A 21,618-nucleotide genomic window follows, 5' to 3' on the forward strand; every position below is an offset into this window, starting at 1 on the left:
GTCTAACACTTTGCCCAGGATTCCCCGCTATAGATAGCATCTGATAAGTGATACTTACTTGTTAGGTATTCTAGGAGGTGCATATTTCTTTGTAGGTTAGCTGTTCTGTTTCTGTTGAGTCGACATTTGTTTTACTGTAATTTACATGCACTGGGTCCAGTTCTCCTTAGGAATTACACAGAATAAATTGTTCCTTTTTTCCACATGAGATATTTGAAGACTGTTCATATTTACTGAGTTCTTTCTCTTCCAGGATAAACATTTTCAGTTCCTTTTACTATTTGTCACATGACTTGACTTTGGCCTTTGAGATACATAATTATGTCAGTATATGACAAGCTCTAGGATATGTAATAAATATATTTGCTTAAAAATGCTAGCCTTTTCCCCTTATACTGTATTATAGAGAATTTTAAAAATCTATTAATAATCTATTAATTGTTTTTAGTTCTTAAGCTCTCTTATGTGATGTGGAGCTCTGTTTTTCATATTTTCAGTTTAAAAAGTTGAGTTATAGTGACATTTCAGTTTGCGTTTCTTTCTTGGAATTTTAAAGCTAGTGATCTAAAAGCCACTCTGTTCACAATTAGTAATACAATGAGCTATGGTTATCTATATTATAGATAACCAAGTCATCCTTTTTCTTCCTCCTAATGGGAGGAAAGTTTATGGGTATTACATGCATAGGCATATGAAACTTTATGATGATTAGTACTTTAGACTTTAAAGTTTATGAATTTCAGCTGCAGATTTCCTAAAAGTGATCTTGTAGCCCAGTGACATATAATGCCACAGTTTTTAAAACAATTTCAGGGGGTTCATGAACTTACTGAAGCCAGTTAAACGGTTCTACTATGTAATCAAGGAGATGCTGAATCAAGGAAGTCTCATGAGGAAAAATCCCATTCAGATAATGTGAAAGCAGAAATACTTGAATTTGGGTGAATTGAGTCATTTATTTCTGTGTTTCAGTAAGAATTATTTTTATTAAATCTGCCTTCCCACTAGTATTTCTCAAATTTTTAAAAAATTATATTCTCTTTTTGATCGAAAACATTTCCTTTAATGTTGTTTGAAATTTCCAAACAAATATAGTAGGGTGACTAAAATTGAGTCACAGTAATGACACTTTTATGATGTATCTATTTTAAAGTACAATCCTCTCTGACCTTTTCCAGCTGAGAATTATGGAGTTACTTATTTACAAGTACTTATTTACAAGTTACATATTTACTTGCTAGACAAGTAAAATTTGAACAGGGAGAAGAAATTTACATATTTACTTGCATTTTGGGAAAAATGTATGTGGGAAAATATTTCTGAGTAATAGTTTATTTAATAATTTGTTTAATATGTAAGATTTTTGTACATTTGCATTTTTATTCATGTAGATTAAATTATCTTTATATGTTATGAGGAGGTCATTTAAGATGAAAAAGTATAACTAGAATTACATAAGATTTGGGAGAAAAGGATTTAGTGTCTTCCTGTACTGTCCTTCTGTCAACAAGGTTGATTGTGGGAAACAATGATTTTTTTTTTCGTCTCAGAAAGATGTTTCTGGAGAAGAAAAATGGCATAGAAATCCATTCTGCACATTTTCTTTTACATTTTCATGAAATTTTTCTTTTTAAATGTTTTAAAATAAATTTTTTTTTTAAAGATTTTGTTTATTTATTTGTCAGAGAGAGAGAGAGAGCGAGAGTGAGCACAGGCAGACAGAGTGGCAGACAGAGGCAGAGGGAGAAGCAGGCTCCCGGCCGAGCAAGGAGCCTGATGCGGGACTCGATCCTAGGACGCTGGGATCATGACCTGAGCCGAAGGCAGCTGCTTAACCAACTGAGCCACCCAGGTGTCCCTTAAAATAAATTTTAAAATAAATTTATTCTTGCTGAATAGCGACTTAACATTTCATCATATTTTTAGTAAAACAAGGATAATATTTACTTTCTACTTAATTAGCAAATAGGTTTGCAATGATTGAGACCTTGCATTATACTGAAGTCTTTAGAACAACTTTAGGAAATGGTAGACAAAGAGTCAGCGTAATATTATTATTGGAAACAAACTCTTAACTTTTTGAGTACCGCTAGGTTTTTGATACTATGCCAGGTACTTTAAATATATGGTCTTGTTTGTTTCTTTTAACCTATAAATGAAGTATTATGTTTGCTTTTTATGGAAGGAATCTGAGGTTCAGTGAAGGTAAATAAATTATTTAAGTGCATGCACTTCATGTAAGGAAGCTTACAACTCAGGTCTTCTCCAAAGCCTGCAGTCTTTCTTTATCATTTTCTCTCATTTTGGGTGGTCTGATAATTGCCTTATAAGTAAATCTGTGCTATTAATCTTGACCTAATACTTACTGTTATTACTTTTTATATTTTGTCATATTGTATGTTATAATATTTATATTGAATACAACTTAAAATACTTTTGAATTATGTCTCATACCATTTTCATATTAAAAAATTAATGTCTAGATAGTCCATCTCATTTATTTGTTTATAACTCCCATTTGTTTTTATCTTCTGCTTACTTTTTAAATATATGACATGTATTTTACTGATCTAATAAAATTCAATCCTATTCTCAAATTTGTTGGTGGATTGTAACACTTAATGAAAAAAATTATTTTATATATTACTACTTCACAGAACCTATATACTGTGTCTGAAACAAAATACATTAAAAGGAATTAAAGAAGCCAAAAATGTAATGATTTATTTGGTATTTGTAATTGAGGTGGAAGACATAATCTAACATGTAATATTAAGTATGTTCTTATGTTCCATTACTTTCATTTATATATACCTTATGAATCATTGACAATTTTCTTTTGTCTAGATATTTTAGAAAAATAACTTATTCTAAAGCATTTGAAAATACTGTTATAGATCAGAAATTGAGGATTTAAGGGTTAAAACACATTATTTAAAAAAAATATACATTATTGAAAATATCAAAGCTGTAATGAACTTATATTTGGTGTGGTCTTTAATGGAAATGATCTTTTAGGAATCTTAATGTATTCCAAATAAACTCATTTTAAAAGCTAAAATATTTATAAAGATGGAATAAAAATGATTATACTCATGCATAGTTATTAAAGAGAATACTTAAACGTCTTTTAAAAGTATGTAAATATCAGAGATCAGATTTAACAGTATGTTCGGACATTTGTATGTTCATTGTGTACTTTTGTCAGTCTTGTCTTCCACCTTTCATCCATCATTTTATTATTTTTTTTTCTGCTTTCTAATGGAGATGCTTAAACTTGAGGTAATGTGTTTTTTGGAAGGCTTTTAATTTGAGTAATACATAGCACCTTCTATTGTCATATGGCAATTTTGTGTTTTAAGGCAATCTCAGAACTTCAAAGATACTCATTTTTTTAATTAAGCAAATTTATATCCATCTTTAAATGATTATTTATTAATAGTAATATAGTATTAGAATAGTAATTATAATTCTAAAGCATTAGCTTTATCTTTCCTTAATTATATCTTAAATAATACCTTAAATACTTTCTTTCCTTAATTATTTTTTAATTTAAGATTTTTAGTAAAAATCCAGTGTTGAGTTCAATAACATGGCTCCAAGAAAATGCAGACTATTTTATTGGGTCTGATATTGGGAACAAAAATTTATTAACTCCTTGGAGACAAATCACTCATTTCTTTAGTGAGTATTTTTTGAATGTCTAGGGTCATCAACTATTTTAGGTGTAGGGAATACAATAGTGAGCAAGACAGAGTGCCTGCTCTCATACAGTTATATTTCTTTGTGGAAGCCAGACAGTATGTAAGTAAGCCAAATCATTATAGAAAGTCAGTTAATGCTAAGTGCTATAAAGAAAAATAAAGCAGGAAAATTAACAAGTCAGGAAATGACAGATGTTGGCAAGGATGCAGAGAAAGGGGAACCCTCCCACACTGTTGGTGGGAATGCAAGCTGGTGAAGTCACTCTGAAAACAGTATAGACGTCATCAAAAAGTTGAAAATAGAGCTACACTACTACCCAGCAATTGCACTACTACGTATTTACCCCAAAGACACAAATGTAGTGATCTGAAGGGGCATCAGCACCTCAGCATTTATAGCAGCAATGTCCACAATAGCTGAACTGTGGAAAGAGCCCAGATGTCCATTGGTAGATGAATGGGTAAAGAAGATGTGATATGTGTGGAATGCTACGCAACCATAAGAAGAATGAAATCTTGCCATTTGCAAGAATGTGGATGGAACTAGAGGCTGTTATGCTAAGCGAAACAAGTCAGTCAGAGACAATTACCATAGGCTCTCACTCATACGTAGAATTTAAGAAACAAAATAGAGGATCATGGGGGAAGGGAGGGAAAAATAAGGGGAAACCAGAGAGGGAGACAAACCATAAGAGACTCTTAATCATAGGAAACAAACAAGCTGAGAGTTTCTGAAAGGGGGTGGAGGGACAGGGCAACTGGGTGGAAAAAAAAAGAAAAATAAAGCAGGGTGTATGTATGGGCAGTAGTGTAGTGGAGCTGGCAATAATGAAGGACAATTTTAGATAGAATGATCAGGGAACGTCTTCTTAAGGAGGATATGTGTGAGAAGTAAGCAAGAATCAGTGTAAAGAATTGGGAGCGATCATTCCCGGGAAGAGGCAGTACAGCTATTAAAGTCTCAAGGCACAGCTGAGTCTGGCCTGTTAAATAGTGAGAAAAGTTGATGTGGAGAGGCATCTTTGTTTGAATTTCACCCATAGTCATATTTGAACAAGGGTTTTATTTATTTCCTTGCAAATTTTGACTTTTTACAATTTTTATTTTTTCCCCTATACAAATCATAATACATGATCATTGGAAAGATTACAGTGATTCATAAAGTAAAACAAGAAGGTGATTTCTGTAATTCACTCCCCTCCTCCCCTTCCCATGACTAAAATATACCTTTTGGTATAAATTCTTCCACATCTTTCTTTTTCCACCCTTGAGTAAAATAAAAAATTTCAAATACTTGCTAAAGAGTACATATTTAGTGTGTAAAGGATAAATGATACACCTAATATCTAGTTCTTAAGATATTAAAATTATAAAATCATTTATATGAATGTATCTAAAAACTGTAAAATATAACAAGATATTTTTGGGTATTTTTCCTTTATATTTTGCTTGTTGTTTCTACATTTTGGAGTTAATTAGCAAATCGATAGATGTTACTCTTGGCTTACTATATCTAATATACTTAAATGCAGAATCATGGTATTTTAATGAAATATACTCATAATTTATATCTTAATATATACTGTTATTTTTATTTATTATGTGTTACTCTGCTAAATCCTTTGATACATAGTAATTTAAAATAGCCGAACTATTCCTAATATTTCTGTTAACATCCATAATGTTACTAACAGAAAATGATCTGAGATTCAGAGTTGTTGGAAATAGCAGTTTGAAATAAACTCCCAATATCAATGAAAAGGTTACATGGTCAATTTAAGAAAGAAGTTATTAGAATATACCTTTAACTTGACTATAGTTAAAAAAACAAATATTTAAACATTTCCTTCTTTGGGGCGCCGGAGTGGCTCAGTTAAGTGTCTGACTCTTAATCTTGGCTCAGGTCTTGATCTCAGGGTTATGAGTTCAAGCCCCACACAGGGTTCCACACCTATTTAAAAACAAGAAAAACCCCCAACATTTCCTTAAGTATACAGTAGCACATATCAGTTATTATTGAAACATGCTATATAAGCTGTAACGGTAAAGCAGTATGACACATTGCCTTTCATTGTATTAGAATTGGTTTATTTACATGAATGTTTTCCTTAAAAGGTCAGACCATGCTGCTATTCATAAAAACATTTTTGAAATGTTTTTAAAAGTTTTTAAAAGTCTTAACTGACTTTAAGACAGTTTGGAAAACACTCAAAAAACTAGTTTTTTAACTTACGATTATTAAAATAATATAAGCCCAAGTATTTGATCATTCAGTTTAATTACTTAACTTCCTTTATAAGATGGTTTCCAAAACTTTAAACCAAAGCACTGTGATGGATGAAGAGATATATACCACCAATATGAATCCTTTTTAAAAAACAAAAAGTGTCACACATACTAGAAGGGTTTCCAAACGAAGAGTAGTGGAAGATCTCTTGGCATTATTGTCAAAATAAATTGATAGCTGTCTAAGGTTTCTCCCTTAAAAATGAAAGTACTTATTTGTAATGTTGGATATAGATAACTACTGATGGGTTTATTAGGAATAATTTTTAAAAATTTGTATCTTTTTCATAGGCAGTTTATTTACTAATAAAGAATATAGACAATGAAAATGATTGTTGCTTTGGGAATGTAAAAAGTGAAGCCAATAAGCAATATTAGAAACATAAGTTACTCTGTTAGTTCACTTTCAGGAAACCATACTTAAAAACCAGTACTTAAGTCTCTCTCTCCCCAGTTGTTGAAACTCTCATGTGTAGGAAGTTTCTGTTTCCAAGATCTTTGATTACTTTTCTTTTATTTTGAAATGATGAAACCATTGTCTTAATGTCATTAAAAAATGTTAAAACACATTAAAGCAAATTCACATCCAGCTGTTATACCTGATCACAGAGTGGCCCAGCTTAATGAAACTATATCAAATAAAACTATATAACTGCTTTGGACAAAGACTTAAAATTATACTAAAAAAGATGATTTACCACCTTTCCAAGGTGATTCTGTATTGTATGTTTGCATTTATTTAACATGTTTTTTAATTAAAAGGAAATTTCCTATAGAAATTGGGAGAGAATATAGTAATATCTTCTTTCTTTCTTTATTTTTTAAAAATTTCATTTATTTATTTGACAGAGAGAGAGAGAGAGATCACAAGTAGGCAGGGAGGTAGGTAGAGAGAGAGGGGGGAAGCAGGCTCCCTGCTGAGCAGAGAGCCCGATGCAGGACTAGATCCCAGGACCCTGAGTTCATAACCTGAGCCAAAGGCAGAGGCTTAATCCACTGAGCCACCCAGGTGCCCTGCATATCTTCTTTAAATTCAGAAGGATTAAAGTACAGAGTTTCAGAGCCAGTAAATTCAAGTTTATAGTTTGATGCTGACTCAGACTCTTAAAGTTGGATGCCAACTCTTCATTTCATGCAAAATGAAGTTGTGCATTTTGGTTAAATTTTCAGATATGCAGGAAAAAGAACTAAGTTGAAACTTCTAAGTATTTTTTCAATTTAACAACAACAGTGACAGAAATCTGTATAACTTAAAAACCTTTGGATACTCCCATTTCCTTTTCCATTTTAGTTTTCTCTAATTTTTTTTTCTTTCTTTTTTTAAGGCCACAATAAGCCAGCTAAGGAGTGAACTTGCGAAAGGCCCCCAGGAAGTTGCTGTATATGTACAGGAACTACAAAAACTTAAAATTTCACTTAATGAATTAACACAAAGAAATCAGGTGAGAATTTAAAAACTATATATAGTGGTGAATTGATTTTATATATCTTAAACTGTAATCTTGTGTATGTTGTATATATATTGGCATGAATATAGCATGACTTATTCTGTTTTTTGAGTGTTTAAGGACATTCACATTGTTATGAAACCAATCTCCAGAACTCTTTCATCTTGCAGAACTAAAACTTTGCATTCTTTGAACAACTCCCCATTCACCGCCGCCTTATATTGTATGTAAAGGAAAAACACTCCTGTGTGTCTCCTGTATTCTCAGTACCCTACTACACCTTTACTTTTGACACCAAATGTATGTTCCTCACATCAACAGTTGTGTGACACCAGCTGGTATCATACAGTGTAACAATTCTGACACCATTTACTTGGAGATAGTGTCAAATCTCACAGTTTAAGGGGTTAGTCCCACAAGACTGTTCCTGCACCCCCAACCCCCCCACCCCCCCGCCATAACCAATTGAAAGTCCGGTTATTACCTGTACTTTGTACTAAATGACTATAAATAGGAGGCTCCCACAACCCTTACCTTAGATTTGATTAATTTTCTAGAGTGTTTCAAAAAACACAGGAAAACGTTTTACTTACCAGATTACTGGTTTGTTTTAAAAGATTATAATTCAAGAACAGCCAGATGGAAGAGATCCATAGGGTAAGTTGTGTGGGAAAAGGCATGGAGCTTCTCTGCTCTCTCTGGGTGCTTTCTTTGTATGTTCACCAACCTAGAATCTCTCCATACCTTAATCCTTGAGTTTTTAAGGAGGTCTCCTTACATAGGCATGATTGATAAATTATTGGCTATTGGTGATTAACTCAACCTCCAGCTCCTAACCCCTCCCTGAGGTGGTGGTGGGTGGGGGCAGGGGAGGTGTTGATAGGGGATCTGGTTGAAAGTTCTAACCCTTTAATCCTGGTTGATTGCTGTGGCAACCAGCCCCCAATCTTAGGGTCTTTCTAAAAAATCATCTTGTAAACATAAACTCATTGGTGGTTGAATGGGGCTTGTTATGCATAAGCAAAAGACATTTTTGTTGCTCTTATCACTTAGGAAATTCCAAGGGTTTTTGGAGCTCTTCCAGAAATGGTGATGAAAACCTAATGTATAATTTTTATTATAAATTACAGTCATACTTTTGATGCAACAAGTTTTTGATTTGACATAATCCAGTTTATCTCTTTTTGCTTTTGGTGTCATATTTAAGAAATCATTGCCAAATCCAATCCCATGAAGCTTTTCCCCTGTGTTTTCTTCTAATAGTTTTATAGTTTTAGGTCTTACGTTTTAGTCTTTGATTCATTTTGACTTAATAGCATAAGGTAAGCATTTAGTTTCGTTCTTTTACATATGGATAGTTTCTCTTGCACCATTTGTTGAAAAGACTCTCCTTTTCTGTGCTCTTGTCACCCTTGTTAAAAATCATTTGACCATGTGTGTGAGTGTTTTTTTATGGGCTCTCTGTGCTTATACCATTGGTCTGTATGTCTGTGTTTATGCCAGTACTATGCTATTGGACTGCTGTAGCTTTCTTTAGTTTTGGGGACAGGGTAGGTAATTATTAGTACTTTTCTTCCATGTCTTTACTTTTTTGGTGGTGGTGGTGGAGTAGGGAGTCATTAAACCCTTTTATTGAACAGTATGGTGAATTTGTTGGCTTTGCTTCTTAATGAGTTGAACCTAATATTTTATTGAGCTATAACATGGGAAAAACTAAAGAAAAGAACATGGTAGAGGGGGAAAAAGAGACAAATATAATTGGCTATAAATATCGAGCCTCCTACCAATAGCCAGGTGAATGAGCTTGGAGCAGTTCTTCCAGTTCTTATGAAGTCGTCAGAGACTATAGCTCTGGCTCCTAGTTTACTACAATGTCAGGAGAAACCCTGAGGTAGAATCACCAGCTAAGCTGTTTCTGGATTCCTCCCTCAGAAGTTGTATGAGATAACAGATACAATTTTAATCTACAAAGTTTTAGTTTTTTTGTTTGTTTGTTTGTTTGTTTTTTTTTTAGATTTTATTTATTTATTTGACAGAGAGAGATCACAAGTAGGCAAGAGAGGCAGGCAGAAAGAGCAGGGGGGAGCAGGCTCCCCGCCGAGCAGAGAGCCTGATTTGGGGCTCGATCCCAGGACTCTGAGATCATGACCTGAGCCAAAGGCAGAGGCTTAACCCACTGAGCCACGCAGGCGCCCCTAGGGTATTTTTTGCTTGTGACAATAGTTCTCAAACCTCTTCCTTTCAGAAATGCTCTATATTCTCAAAATTGTTATGGACCCCAAAGAGGTTTTATTTTTTTGGATTATATCTATGGGTACTAGGTATATTAGAGATTAAAAGAAAATTTTTTTTAAAGATTTTATTTATTTGACAGAGATCACAAGTAGGCAGAGAGGCAGGCAGAGAGAGAGAGGGAAGCAGGCTCCCTGCTGAGCAGAGAGCTGGATGGGGGGCTGGATCCCAAGACCCTGGGATCATGACCTGAGCCAAAGGCAGAGGCTTTAACCCACTGAACCACCCAGGTGCCCCAGAGATTAAAACAAAATTTTAAAAAATGTATGTATTTTTAAAATATATAATGAAACATTAAAATACATAATGTTTAAAAATATTATTAAATATTAACATAAATACCATTTCTTATGAAAAATGACCATTTTTTCAAAACAAAAAATAGTAGTGATGTTTTATATTTTGTAAACCACTTTAATGTCTAGCTTAATATTAGGACAGATGGATTCTCATATGTGCTTTTACATTTCATTTGTTGTTTGTGTTGGAAGGGTATGAAAAAAATTCAGACTCATACAGATCTGTAGTTGGAAAAAGGAATATCTTAACCTTTCCAGATAATTATAGCTATTTTTATTTGATTCTATAACGATACTAGATAAGGCATAGTTTCTCAATAGTTAGTTACAATGGAGAATCTGAAACCATATCAGTGCTATTTTTATACTTGTAACTTTAAATTTATTAGTTTTTCTTGCCTTTTGAGTAGATCTTTCCTGTGCATGATTTTATAACATCATGCATTTAATCATGTGGAAAATATTGGTTGTGCAGATCTTCCAAATGTTGACAGATTTCATTGTACAATATAAAAACAGTACCATTTGTCAATATCACCATCAATCTCCGAATAGACAAGTATGAGAAAGTGTCAAGCTCATGGTGATGGATACAAGTTTTCTAAAAGTCTAAGCTTCATTTGAAAGCTCGAATTTTATTATTGGAAACACATAGTATCAGTTCTCTTCTTTTAAATGACAGGTTCTTTTTCTACCCAAGTCTGAATAATCATAGTTTGTCTGTTTTTCTTTCTAGAAAAAATGATATTTCATGGAAAAAAAAAAAAAAAAAAGGAACTGGCTTAGCTTGTAACTCAATACCATTAATGCTCCCCAGTGTGACAATTATATTATTCTTTGGTATCCAGAATTGATCTATGCATACTTCCTACTCTTTCACAAAGATTTCATTTCTCCTTGTTATTACAGATATTGCATCTATGAACATTCACATGCAAATCTCATGCATTTGTGCAAGAATTTCTCTGTTATATACTCCCAAGTGAAATTGCTGGGTTGTAGGCTACACACATGTTCAAATTTAGTAGCTTACCTCAAATAATTTTCTGAAGTATTTATACCTGTTCACCATTGTCCATTTCTCTGTCAATGTTTTTTTTTTTTTTTTTTTTAGGATTTTATTTGTTTGAGAGAGAGAGAGAGAAAGACAGAGATAGTGAGAGAGCAGTAGCAGGGAGGAGGGAGAAGCAAGCTCTCTGCCTGAGCCATGAGCCAGATATGGGACTCAGTCCTAGGACCCAGGGATCATAACCTGAGCCAAAGGCGGACGCTTAACCCACCGAGCCACCCAGGTGCCCCTCTCTGTCAGTTGTTGATGCTGACTTGATCTTTCTCTCTGGCTTATGAAACATACCTGTCTACCGTCCCTCCCCCTTTTTTCTCTTGTCAAACTATAACGTAGAAAACATTTACATACAATATAGTTTTATCTTTGCCCCTCAGTGTGATTTTTAATTTGAGATCAGGGGTGACATTCTACTTTTTGGAAACTGACCAGGATATGTACATGATGTGGATGTTTATGATCAGTGTTATTTATTATGTAATTTTAAAACATTAAATGATTAATAAAGGGCATGATTTGACATGGATAGCCTGAAATGTGTAGTCAGTTAATGAAGCACAGATTGTATATATGTACACACACACACACACACATTTTTAGAGGAAGTATTATGGTTATTTGATGAATAATATATAGAATCAAGATGATTTAGTGTGGTAAGACTGGAATATTATTGATTAGGGAATAATAGAATCTTATACTAATCTTAATAATCCTTACATAAGTGTAAGACTTCACTTTTTTTTTCCCAAAATGTTTTCTTGTTTAGGATTTTCTTACCAGTTAAAGTAAGCACAGACATGCATCCTTTTCTTATCCTTGCTCTCTACCTCTCCCACCTCTCCTCACCCCATGTCCTTGGCAAACCATCATTGTTGACAGTAGTAATATCCATGTGTTTTGAATTTGGAAATCTTTGCATATGGTCTTATGAAGGCCATTACATAAAATGCCTTGTGCAGTTTTTGTGGGTCACAGCAGCATCATGGTGGATGGATAATATTTTAATACATAATGAATGGCAAAAATAATTGCTTTTGTGCTAATGTCAAAATCTTCAGCATTTGATCAGTGTTTTGTAATTCCTGTTTTTTGAAAAATTGAAAGGGGGATATTGAAGAAACTTCCTTTTTAGCTTCTAATAAGAATCGTACTCTAAATACAATGCTGCAACTCAGTTTAATTAACTGTTTTTTAATAAATTCTGAGCAGATCAATTGTTTATTTAAAGCTACTAAAATAGGTCATTGTAAGAGACTGAGTTATTTTTTGGATTTCACCTCTCACCCCTTTTTCATCCTTTATTACTTTTCCCTTTCCAACAGTGCTAGTGTTAAGGTGCTCACAGTCCAAAGCAAGAGCCAGATAGGCTAGCAGTTCTATTGCTGTGTATTATCACTGTATTGCAAAGTGGCGTACTGAGGAACAGTGTAGTACAGTGGTCAAAGTCATGTCGAAGTCCCAGCTTTGCCATGGACTGATTGTGACAGCTTCTCCCAAGTTTTTTTCCTCTTCTGCTAAGAGATACTTGCTTAGGCCCATTTGCCTCTTAGGAGTGATATGTATCTTAAATAAATTAATAGATTTTTGTAAGTACCTCAGTCAATGTTTGTTGTTTCTGTTTTTATTTGCTAAGTGTGACACAGGGTTGGGTCAAGGTCAAGGTGGACGTTTTCTTAACTTACTGCCTAGTAAATAAATCAGGAAAGACTTTTGTAGAAGGCATAACTTTTTAGCTTAGTTTTCAGGGATGCTAAGAAACATTTCAGATGGCAGTGGGGTTAATGGCAATTCATTTTGAGAGCTAGATATGCAAAAGGCTTGGGAACATGTGAGAGCACAAAAGAATATGAGATGGTGGAAAGCTGTAGTAAGTAGTTGAGTTTGTTCTTTCTCACCAAGCTCTTTTAGAAGAACAAATAAGATGAGATCCCTGAAACTACTTTGTAAGCCAGCAAGCATTAAAAAAATGCTATCTTTTTGTATTCATTCTCATTACCTGGGCAAGTAACAAGTGAAAAATGGATTCTGATACAGGGTAATTGTCTCTGTAAGATAATCTGTTGAACGAACAGTGGGTGAGGAAATCAAGAGGACTGGACATTTGGAAGGAAGGAATTTTGCTTACCCAAATGATAATTATGTTATGAGTTAGGCTTAACAATAATTTTAAAAAATTATTTTTGAGAGCGAGGGAGAAGGGGAGGGACAGAGAGAGAGGGAGGAAGAAAATCTTAAGCAGGCTCCATGCCTAGCACAGAGCTTGACACAGGGCTTGATTCCATGACCCTGAGATCATGATGTGAGCCAAAACCAACCGTTGGACCCTGAACTGACTGAGCCACTCAGGTGCCCCCTCACAATCATTTTAGAATTTAGAATCATTTACAATCATTTTAGAATTTAAACTTGAATAAGGTATTTTTGGGGGAACATGAATTGACTCACTGTTTCTAAATTGTGTTGTGAAAATTTATTGGACTTGGAATCATAATACATGACTCTGCAATTTGGCCAAGTCATATCAGGTTCTTTCAGGCTTTTGCTTCTTCCTCTAGAGAGTGGGATGATAATGTATTTCATATTTTGTTATAAGAATTATTATGGAAAAGTGAAAGCACAATTATAATTTTTTGTAGGGACTCTAACTGTTCTTAAGTCAACCTTCAAAACACCATGTATTCACTATACTATTTTGCTTCAGATTTCATGGGAAGACCATAATAAGAATGAAAATTTATAATACTAAATACAGTTAGCCTTCTGCATGTAGTGTGTGAGTGGATTAAGTCTTTTAAAGAGAAAGAAAGTGGTTTAGTTTCTTTTAAAGAAAATTTAATTATTTCTCATTTGTGCCATAAAGCCAGGGAAATTTTGATTCATTTTTTAGGACAAGGAAATTTTAAATAATCTTCAGTTTTTATATACCTTATTATTTAAAGTTTGAAGCTGTCTGGGGGGTCATCTGCATGTAAACTGATGGGGATACTTGGTCACACTCTAAGCCTGTGGAAAAGAAGACTCATTAACTCATTACTAGCCTTAAGTTTTTGCAGCATGTTTTAAAATTGTATCCTGCCCAGTTCTTAGTATATGTGAACATGGTGGCATTCATGAAATTCAGTAACTTAGAATATTCTATAAAAAGTTGCAGGACAGCTCTGAGTGTCTCTCTTACATATACTTAAAGCATCTTTCAGGATAGTATATTTGTGCTTGATAACCTATAATAATGTACCTTTTCTCAGACAAATGTTCAAGAAACTTTATGGCTAACTTCCCCACTTTGGCAGCTAGACTTATTACTACCTTTGAGGTAATAATAGTGTTTGCTCTTCCCCGTGTGCAGCTTGTTTTTCCGTTCCCTTGTGTCTTAATATTTTTGTGTCTTTTTGAATGACATGGCATGATTCATGCACATATATTATTTAACTCCTCTCACTACTTTACTAAGTTCAAACTTCTTTTTAAGTCATTGTAAGTCCCACCTAACTTTGCTCTATTTTTAAAAAAAATTATACACTTAAATCTGAGAGTTTTTGTATTAATTCATTTTTGCTTGAGAAATGAATTTTGCTTCATTTTGCTCATTATGTTTTAGCTTCCTCTTAGAAACTTTTTTTTTTTAATGTGTGTGTTTCATTTGGATTATAATCTGTTTAAAGACCAGAGGCTTTGATTGTCCTGCATTATCCCCTTCTAGCATTCAATAAAAATTGAATATAATGTCTACAGATTAAGTCATTAGATGCTTATAATGGCTTCCTATCCTAGATATCTTTCTTACAGAATTGAGTCAGAGTTCTGATCCATGCATTATGTGTATGGAACAATTCACTGAAACCAGATTTTGACATTTGATTAGGCTGGTTGATCTAGATCTTTGATTGGAGGTGTCATTTTTATATTTTGTGCTTGATAATACTGAGTAAAATAACAAAATATAAAGCAGGTAAATTATTTTTAAATCACTGTTTTTACACAGATAGAAAGAAATTCGAGTTAATGTTAAACTTATGACTCTCAAAAATGGTCTTTATCAAGAAGAGCAAAAGTAAAGAATCATGAATCTGCACACTAAAGCAGTGAATAGTATTGTTATGCTAAAGCTGTTATCAACTATGAAATTACAACACCCCAAATCAGAATTGCCATTGTATTTTGTTATTCAAAATAACTTTTAATGATAGAAGGTTGTTTTAATATTTAACTCAGATGGGAGAATATAAATATGTTCCATACCCTGAAGAATCTACTAGATTTCATTGTTTCATTTTATGTCAAAATTTTGTTGGTATTTCTTAAGTTACATTTGTAGAACTTAGTGAAGTGGGCCAATAATAAAATAAGTTAGGATGTAATGATTTAATCCTTTTTGGCTAGAGTATTTTCACTGTTTTTATATTGCAATTTTGACTAATTTTGTTGATACTACTATAAAGATTGAATGAGAATAATTATAAATATTAGCAAAGGAAATTTTTACATTGATATTTCAGAACTTGTCTGAAAAGTTGCTGAAGAAAGAACTGGAGTTTACTCAGTTAGAGGAGAAACATAATGAAGAATGTGTGAGTAAAAAGAATATACAAGCAAGCCTTCATCAAAAAGACTTAGATTGTCAGCAGCTTCAGTCAAGATTATCTGCATCTGAAACCTCCCTGCAGAGAATTCAGGCAGAACTAGGTGAAAAGGGGGAAACTACACAAAAGCTCAAAGAAGAACTATCAGAAGTGGAGACCAAATACCAGCATCTGAAGGCTGAGTTTAAACAGCTCCAACAGCAGAGAGAAGAAAAAGACCAGCACGGATTACAACTCCAAAGTGAAGTTAATCAAGTAAGAGATGTTACTTTTTTTTTTTTTTTTTTAAGAGATGTTACTTTTATTTATTATAATTCCTCCTATGGTTTCTTAGTGTGCTTGATAGTTACTTGATCATAATATAGTTCATTAGAAAATACTGTCATTTAAAAGAATTAACTCTTTATTTTTGTAATTGGCAAATTTGAGTCAGATTTCAGTTCCTTTAATTTCATTTCAGTTTTCCTTAATAAGAAAAATATGTTAGCACCCATCATATGTACTGTTGTGAAGTGTTTATGAATTAATACCTATAAATTGCTTAGGATGGTACCTGGCAAATGGTAGGTACTCAACATATATTAGTTAATTGTAATTAATTTAAATTGTTGATCATTCTTTAGAAATTCTTATCTTTTCTCTCTCTTTCTTTTTGGTTACTTAATTTTCCAAATATAATAAACCAAAAATAATAAACCAATAATATAAAAATATCTGTATTTTAAAAGAAAAAAACAAATTAGTCATAATAACTATTTTTATAATAATATCTAACTTAAATTTAAGTTCTGTGTTCTTACTTTTTATAGGTAACATTATAAATTGGTTGAAAAAATGGAAATTTGGGGGATATTAAATTCTTTAGTCACTTTTTTGATAATATTCAACTATTTTCACTTAAATGGTACTGACACTTTTTTTTTTTAATGTTCAGTTGGCCAGCATATAGTATATCATAAGTTTTTGGCATAGTGTTCAATGATTCATTAGTTGTGTTTAACACCCAGTGCTCATCACCACATGTTCCCTCCTTAATACCCATTACCTGGTTACCCCATCTCCCTCCCCTCTGTAACCCTCAGATTGTTTTCCAAAGTCCAGAGTCTCTTATGGCTTCTCTCCCTTTCTGGTTTCTTCACATTCAGTTTTTCCTCTCTTTCCCTGTGGTCGTCTGCTGTATTCCTTATGACCCATGTCCTCGTGTTCCACATATGAGTGAAACCATATGATAATTTTCTTTTTCTGCTTGACTTATTTCACTTAGCTTAATCCCCTCCAGTTCCATCCATGTCAATGCAAATGGTTGGTATTCATCCTTTCTGATGGCTGAATAATATTCCATTGTATATATGGACCACATCTTCTTTATCAATTCAGCTGTTGAAGGACATCTCAGCTCCTTCCACAGTTTGGCTATTGTGGACATTGCTGCTATGATACTTGATTTTATGGCATCAGTCCTTCTATCTTCTTGGCTTGATATTTTCTTCCTATTTCTCTTCTCTTTGATGAATGCACTGATTACTTCACTTGGCACTTTTCTAGTAATCATTTTCTGACCATTGCCATTTCTCCCTCCCTGACTCCTCAAAGGTGGCTTAAGCATATATATATTTTGATTGTTTTACTTGCCACAGTATAGTATATTATCATATAACTTACGTGTCTTTCTTCATAGATTCTGAACTCTTTGGATGCAAAGACCATGTTTTACTCATTTTTTTTTTAAAGATTTTATTATTTATTTGACAGCCAGAGATCACATGTAGGCAGAGAGGCAGGCAGAGAGAGAGGAGGGGGAGCAGGCTCCCTGCCGAGCAGAGCGCTGATGTGGGGCTCTATCCCAGGACCCTGGGATCATGACTGAGCCCAAGGCAGAGGCTTTAACCCACTGAGCCATCCAGGTGCCCCAGCTGTGTATATTCTTCATCTTTGTGTTTATGATCAGTTCTAAAATAGCTACAGATGTGTAGATAATGATGTTATATAATGAAAAGATTGGGTGTCATCATTTTAATTTTTTAAAAATTTATTTAACATACATCTTGAATAGCGTAGTGGATTTAATTGTTTATTTTAAAGATTTTATTTATTTGCCAGAGAAAAGAGAAAGCACAAGCAAGTGGGAGGGGCAGAGAGAGAGGGAGAAGTAGACTCCCCATTGAGCAAGGAGCCTGACTCAGGACTTGATCCTGGGCTCCCTGGATCCTGACCTGAGCCCACGGCAGACACTTAACTGATTGAGCCCCCCAGGCGCCCCAGCGTATTGGATTTAGAAACCAGCTGCCTGAGTTCCAGTTCTGTGGCTTACAAGCTGTGTGATATCAGGCACAGTATTTAACCTGGGCTTGTTTGCTTGTCTCTAATATGGGTAATAATGGAATCTTATTCATAGGGCTGTACATATAAGAATTAAATTAGTTAATATTTTGATTTAGAGTAGGGCTTGGCACTTAGTAAATATTGTTAGGAGTGTAATGAGTAAAAAATTATGTATATAGGGGTGCAAACTGAATTTACTTTAGAGTGTATACTATGTATCTCAAAAGGATTGTGATTTTAGGGTAGACCATTCTATTAATAATTCCAGCGTTTACTATTTTTACTCTTGATTTAACCTCTTTTTCTTTAACATGTTTACTCTAAAATGGTATAGACATTACTGTTTAAGTAATTTTGGCCTGCTCCCAACCTTAGACACCCTTTTTTGATATTCTTTTTTTAAAATCAAAGATCAGGGATTTATCAGGAATTATATAGATTGAATGACAAAGTTATTTATAGTACACATCCCTTTTTCTTACCCCTTTAGTAAATCTACACTAAAGAGCAATAGTTCTCTTTAATTTGCTTGGTTCTCAGTTCTGTCTGCACATCAGAATTACCTGGGGAGATTAATTTAAATTTAATTTAAATTAAAAAAATTAACTTATGAAGGCATCACCCTTGGTCCAATTAAATCATAATCTCTGGCATAGTCCTGGGCACTGGCATATTCAAATGTTTTCCCTGTAATTATATTATGCAGTTGAATTTGAAAACTGTTGCTCTTTGAAGTGTTACTTTTTGGCAAGTGATTTCTAAGGTTTTCTGAAGCTGAACAGCATCTGATTCTTGTTAGGAAAACATGGGTTTCTGAGATTTAGATAAAATGTATTAAATCGAAACTTACATGGCAGGAGTCTGATTATATGTGCATTGCATTAACAGTGATATCAGGGGATTCTTCTGTATCATTTTTTGGTGTGTGTACAACTAGTGATTTGACAATTCTGTCCATTACTGAATGCTCATCATAGTGAGTGTAGTCACCCTTTGTCACTCTATCTTGTTATTACAGTATTATTGACCGCATTTGCTATGTTATACTTTTCATCTCTGTGACTTATTTTATAACTGGAGTTTGTGTCTCTTCATAAGCTGGAGATTCTTATCCAGCAAGTTTAAGAACTAGACATGGATGATGCCTGTTTCTAAGAGATCATGCAGTTTGGGTGTTTGAAATATGCATTAACCTTGAAGGCCTCATTTGCTTTTATATATCAAGATTGTTTCTAATTATTGTAGTATGAAGGAGAAGGTTTGGGATTTACTTTGCAGAGCTAATCCACTGCGTATTGAGGACAGGAATAAACGGACACCTGGGTGGCTTGGTGGGTGAAGCCTCTGCCTTCGGCTCAGGTCATGGTCTCAGGGTCCTGGGATATAGCCCTGCATCGGACTCTCTGCTCGGGGGGCCTGCTTCCCTCTCTCTCTGCCTGCCTTTCTGCCTACTTGGGCGCACGTGCTCTCTTTCTCTCTCTCTTTGTCAAATAAATAAGTAAATAAATCTTAAAAAATAAAAAAAGAGGAATAAAAAGAAAAATAAATTAAAAAAGAGAAAGATGTTAGAGTGCTGGCTAAGGACAAGAATAAAATAAATGCATTCTTTTTAACTGGTACTGATTATTTTAGTTAGATGGAAACATGTTTTTTACTTTAAAAATTAACTTTGGTTTTCTTTATTAAGGATAGAGTATATTCTAATAGCCACAGATTGTTTCATAGCGTAAGAAAATAGTGGGTGTCCACTTTTCTGATAGAACTTTGTTTTATCCTAGGATGCCTGGCTCAGTCAGTTAAAAGTCTGCCTTTGACTCGGGTCATGATCTCAGGGTTCTGGGACAGAGGCCTGTGTTGGGCTACCGCTCATTGGGGAGCCTGCTTCTCCCTCTGCCTGCTGATCCCCATGCTTATGCTCTTTCTCTCCGACAAATAAATAAATAAAATCTTTAAAAAAAAATAAAAGAACTTTGCTTTATCCTGATCAACTATGAATTTTTATGGAAAAAAATGTAAGTGTAGTGCATATAAGTATAAATATGACACAGAGACTATAGGTTGTTAATATTTTTGCATTTAAAATGAATAGTTTTGATTGAAAGCAGTTGTACAGAATGTTTGTTATTAATTTTTAATTTTGCTGAGGTACTTGCATTTGCATGTATTATGAGACTGGTGTTTAGGAACTCTTAGTGTGTAAACCTTGCCAAATGTCTTGCAACTTTTTAAAATATCATATAGTTCATTTTTGTTCTATATTCCCAGCACTTGTGCAGTTATTCTTCTGAAATTAATACAGACTTTTTTTTCTTTTTTTACTGGAACTTCCCCCTCCCCCAAGAGAAACTGACTACTTTTTCTGGTAGTATTAAAGAAAAGAAAGAATTTAAGAGAGTGATAGTTCTTAGTTTCAGGGGAAATCTCTCCTTTAGTTTTAACTGGGTAGGAATTTTAAAGTTAATGAATGAGGGACTCCTAATATTTAAACAGAAATAATCTTTCTTCTCTTTTATTTAGAAATTATATGCTAATTCGAGAATTTGGGAATGCTTTGTGTTCTATTCAATACCCAGATGTAATAAGTTAATTGTGGCGGTTTGTAATTATGAAAAAACAAGAATCACTATGAAATTAAAAAAAAAATACTGTGGAATAGGTCTGAGTGTGTACCTTGACTGTCTTCATTTTTTTCTTTTTTAATTGGACTCATGACCCTGAGATCAAGACCTGTGCTGAGATCCAGAGTCAGAAGCTTAACTGACTAAGCCACCTACCTGCCTTGAGCATCCAGATTTTTAAATTTTATTTTACTGTTTTAAGCTCCTCAAGTGATTCTGACTCTCAAGTCCAAACAAGAGCCTTTGGTCCACTGTATTTTTGTCTGTCTGTTTGTTTAAGACAACAAAAAGCCCCAAAACTGTGATGTTTATTCAGTTTTATGTGATCCATCATAATTTATGTGATTAAAATTCAGCTGAATCTTAGGTTCCCCCCAAATACATGAAAATTAAGATTTATACTTATATTGGTAAAAAAGAAAATATTGCTTAGAAAGGTAGGTCGTGGTGGTGATGAGTGTGTGTGGGTTCTCACATATGTACTACACAAACTTTTCTTTTTCTTTTTTAAAGTTACATACCAAACTTCTGGAGACAGAGCGCCAGCTAGGTGAAGCTCATGGTAGGCTAAAGGAACAGAGACAACTTTCAAGTGAAAAGTTGATGGATAAAGAACAACAAGTGGCTGATCTACAGCTCAAACTTTCTCGTTTAGAAGAACAGGTAAGCTAACATTTCAAGTTACTTTATAATAGCAAGTTTATTGATAGATTTGAGGCATCTTAAATAGTATTATGGTCTAATTTTTTAATTGTTAAGAGCTTTAATTAGACATTTTTACTTTAAATTGTGACATTTATTTCTCCCCACTAAAAAATCCTACTTATTATTAACTATATTAGGTCATTTTGTTGTGACTGTATTCTCTAAAGTCTCAATTAAAATGTGTTGAGAAGACTACTCTTTTAGCTTGAGGCAAGAAAGACTCTGGGGGTGAACCTTTATTAGGCTGCTGAAGGGGAGGAGTTTTCCTGTCCAGGAAGGACAACTTCCCAATAAA

The 21,618-nt window shown here is 33.7% G+C and overlaps 1 protein-coding gene across 3 annotated transcripts in view; it reads left to right on the forward strand.

Moving 5' to 3' along the window:
* Positions 1 to 21,618, forward strand: part of EEA1 (early endosome antigen 1) — a 119,420-nt gene that overhangs the window by 50,069 nt on the left and 47,733 nt on the right. For all 3 annotated transcript variants that reach the window (XM_044228845.1, XM_044228846.1, XM_044228847.1), the window contains 3 exons: positions 7,316 to 7,432; positions 15,595 to 15,933; positions 21,132 to 21,281. In XM_044228845.1, the coding sequence (XP_044084780.1) occupies positions 7,316 to 7,432; positions 15,595 to 15,933; positions 21,132 to 21,281 (606 nt within the window). The remainder of the gene's footprint in view (positions 1 to 7,315; positions 7,433 to 15,594; positions 15,934 to 21,131; positions 21,282 to 21,618) is intronic.

The sequence above is a fragment of the Neovison vison genome, chromosome 12 (assembly GCF_020171115.1).
Source record: "Neovison vison isolate M4711 chromosome 12, ASM_NN_V1, whole genome shotgun sequence".
In the NCBI taxonomy this organism is placed as follows: Eukaryota; Metazoa; Chordata; class Mammalia; order Carnivora; family Mustelidae; genus Neogale; species Neogale vison.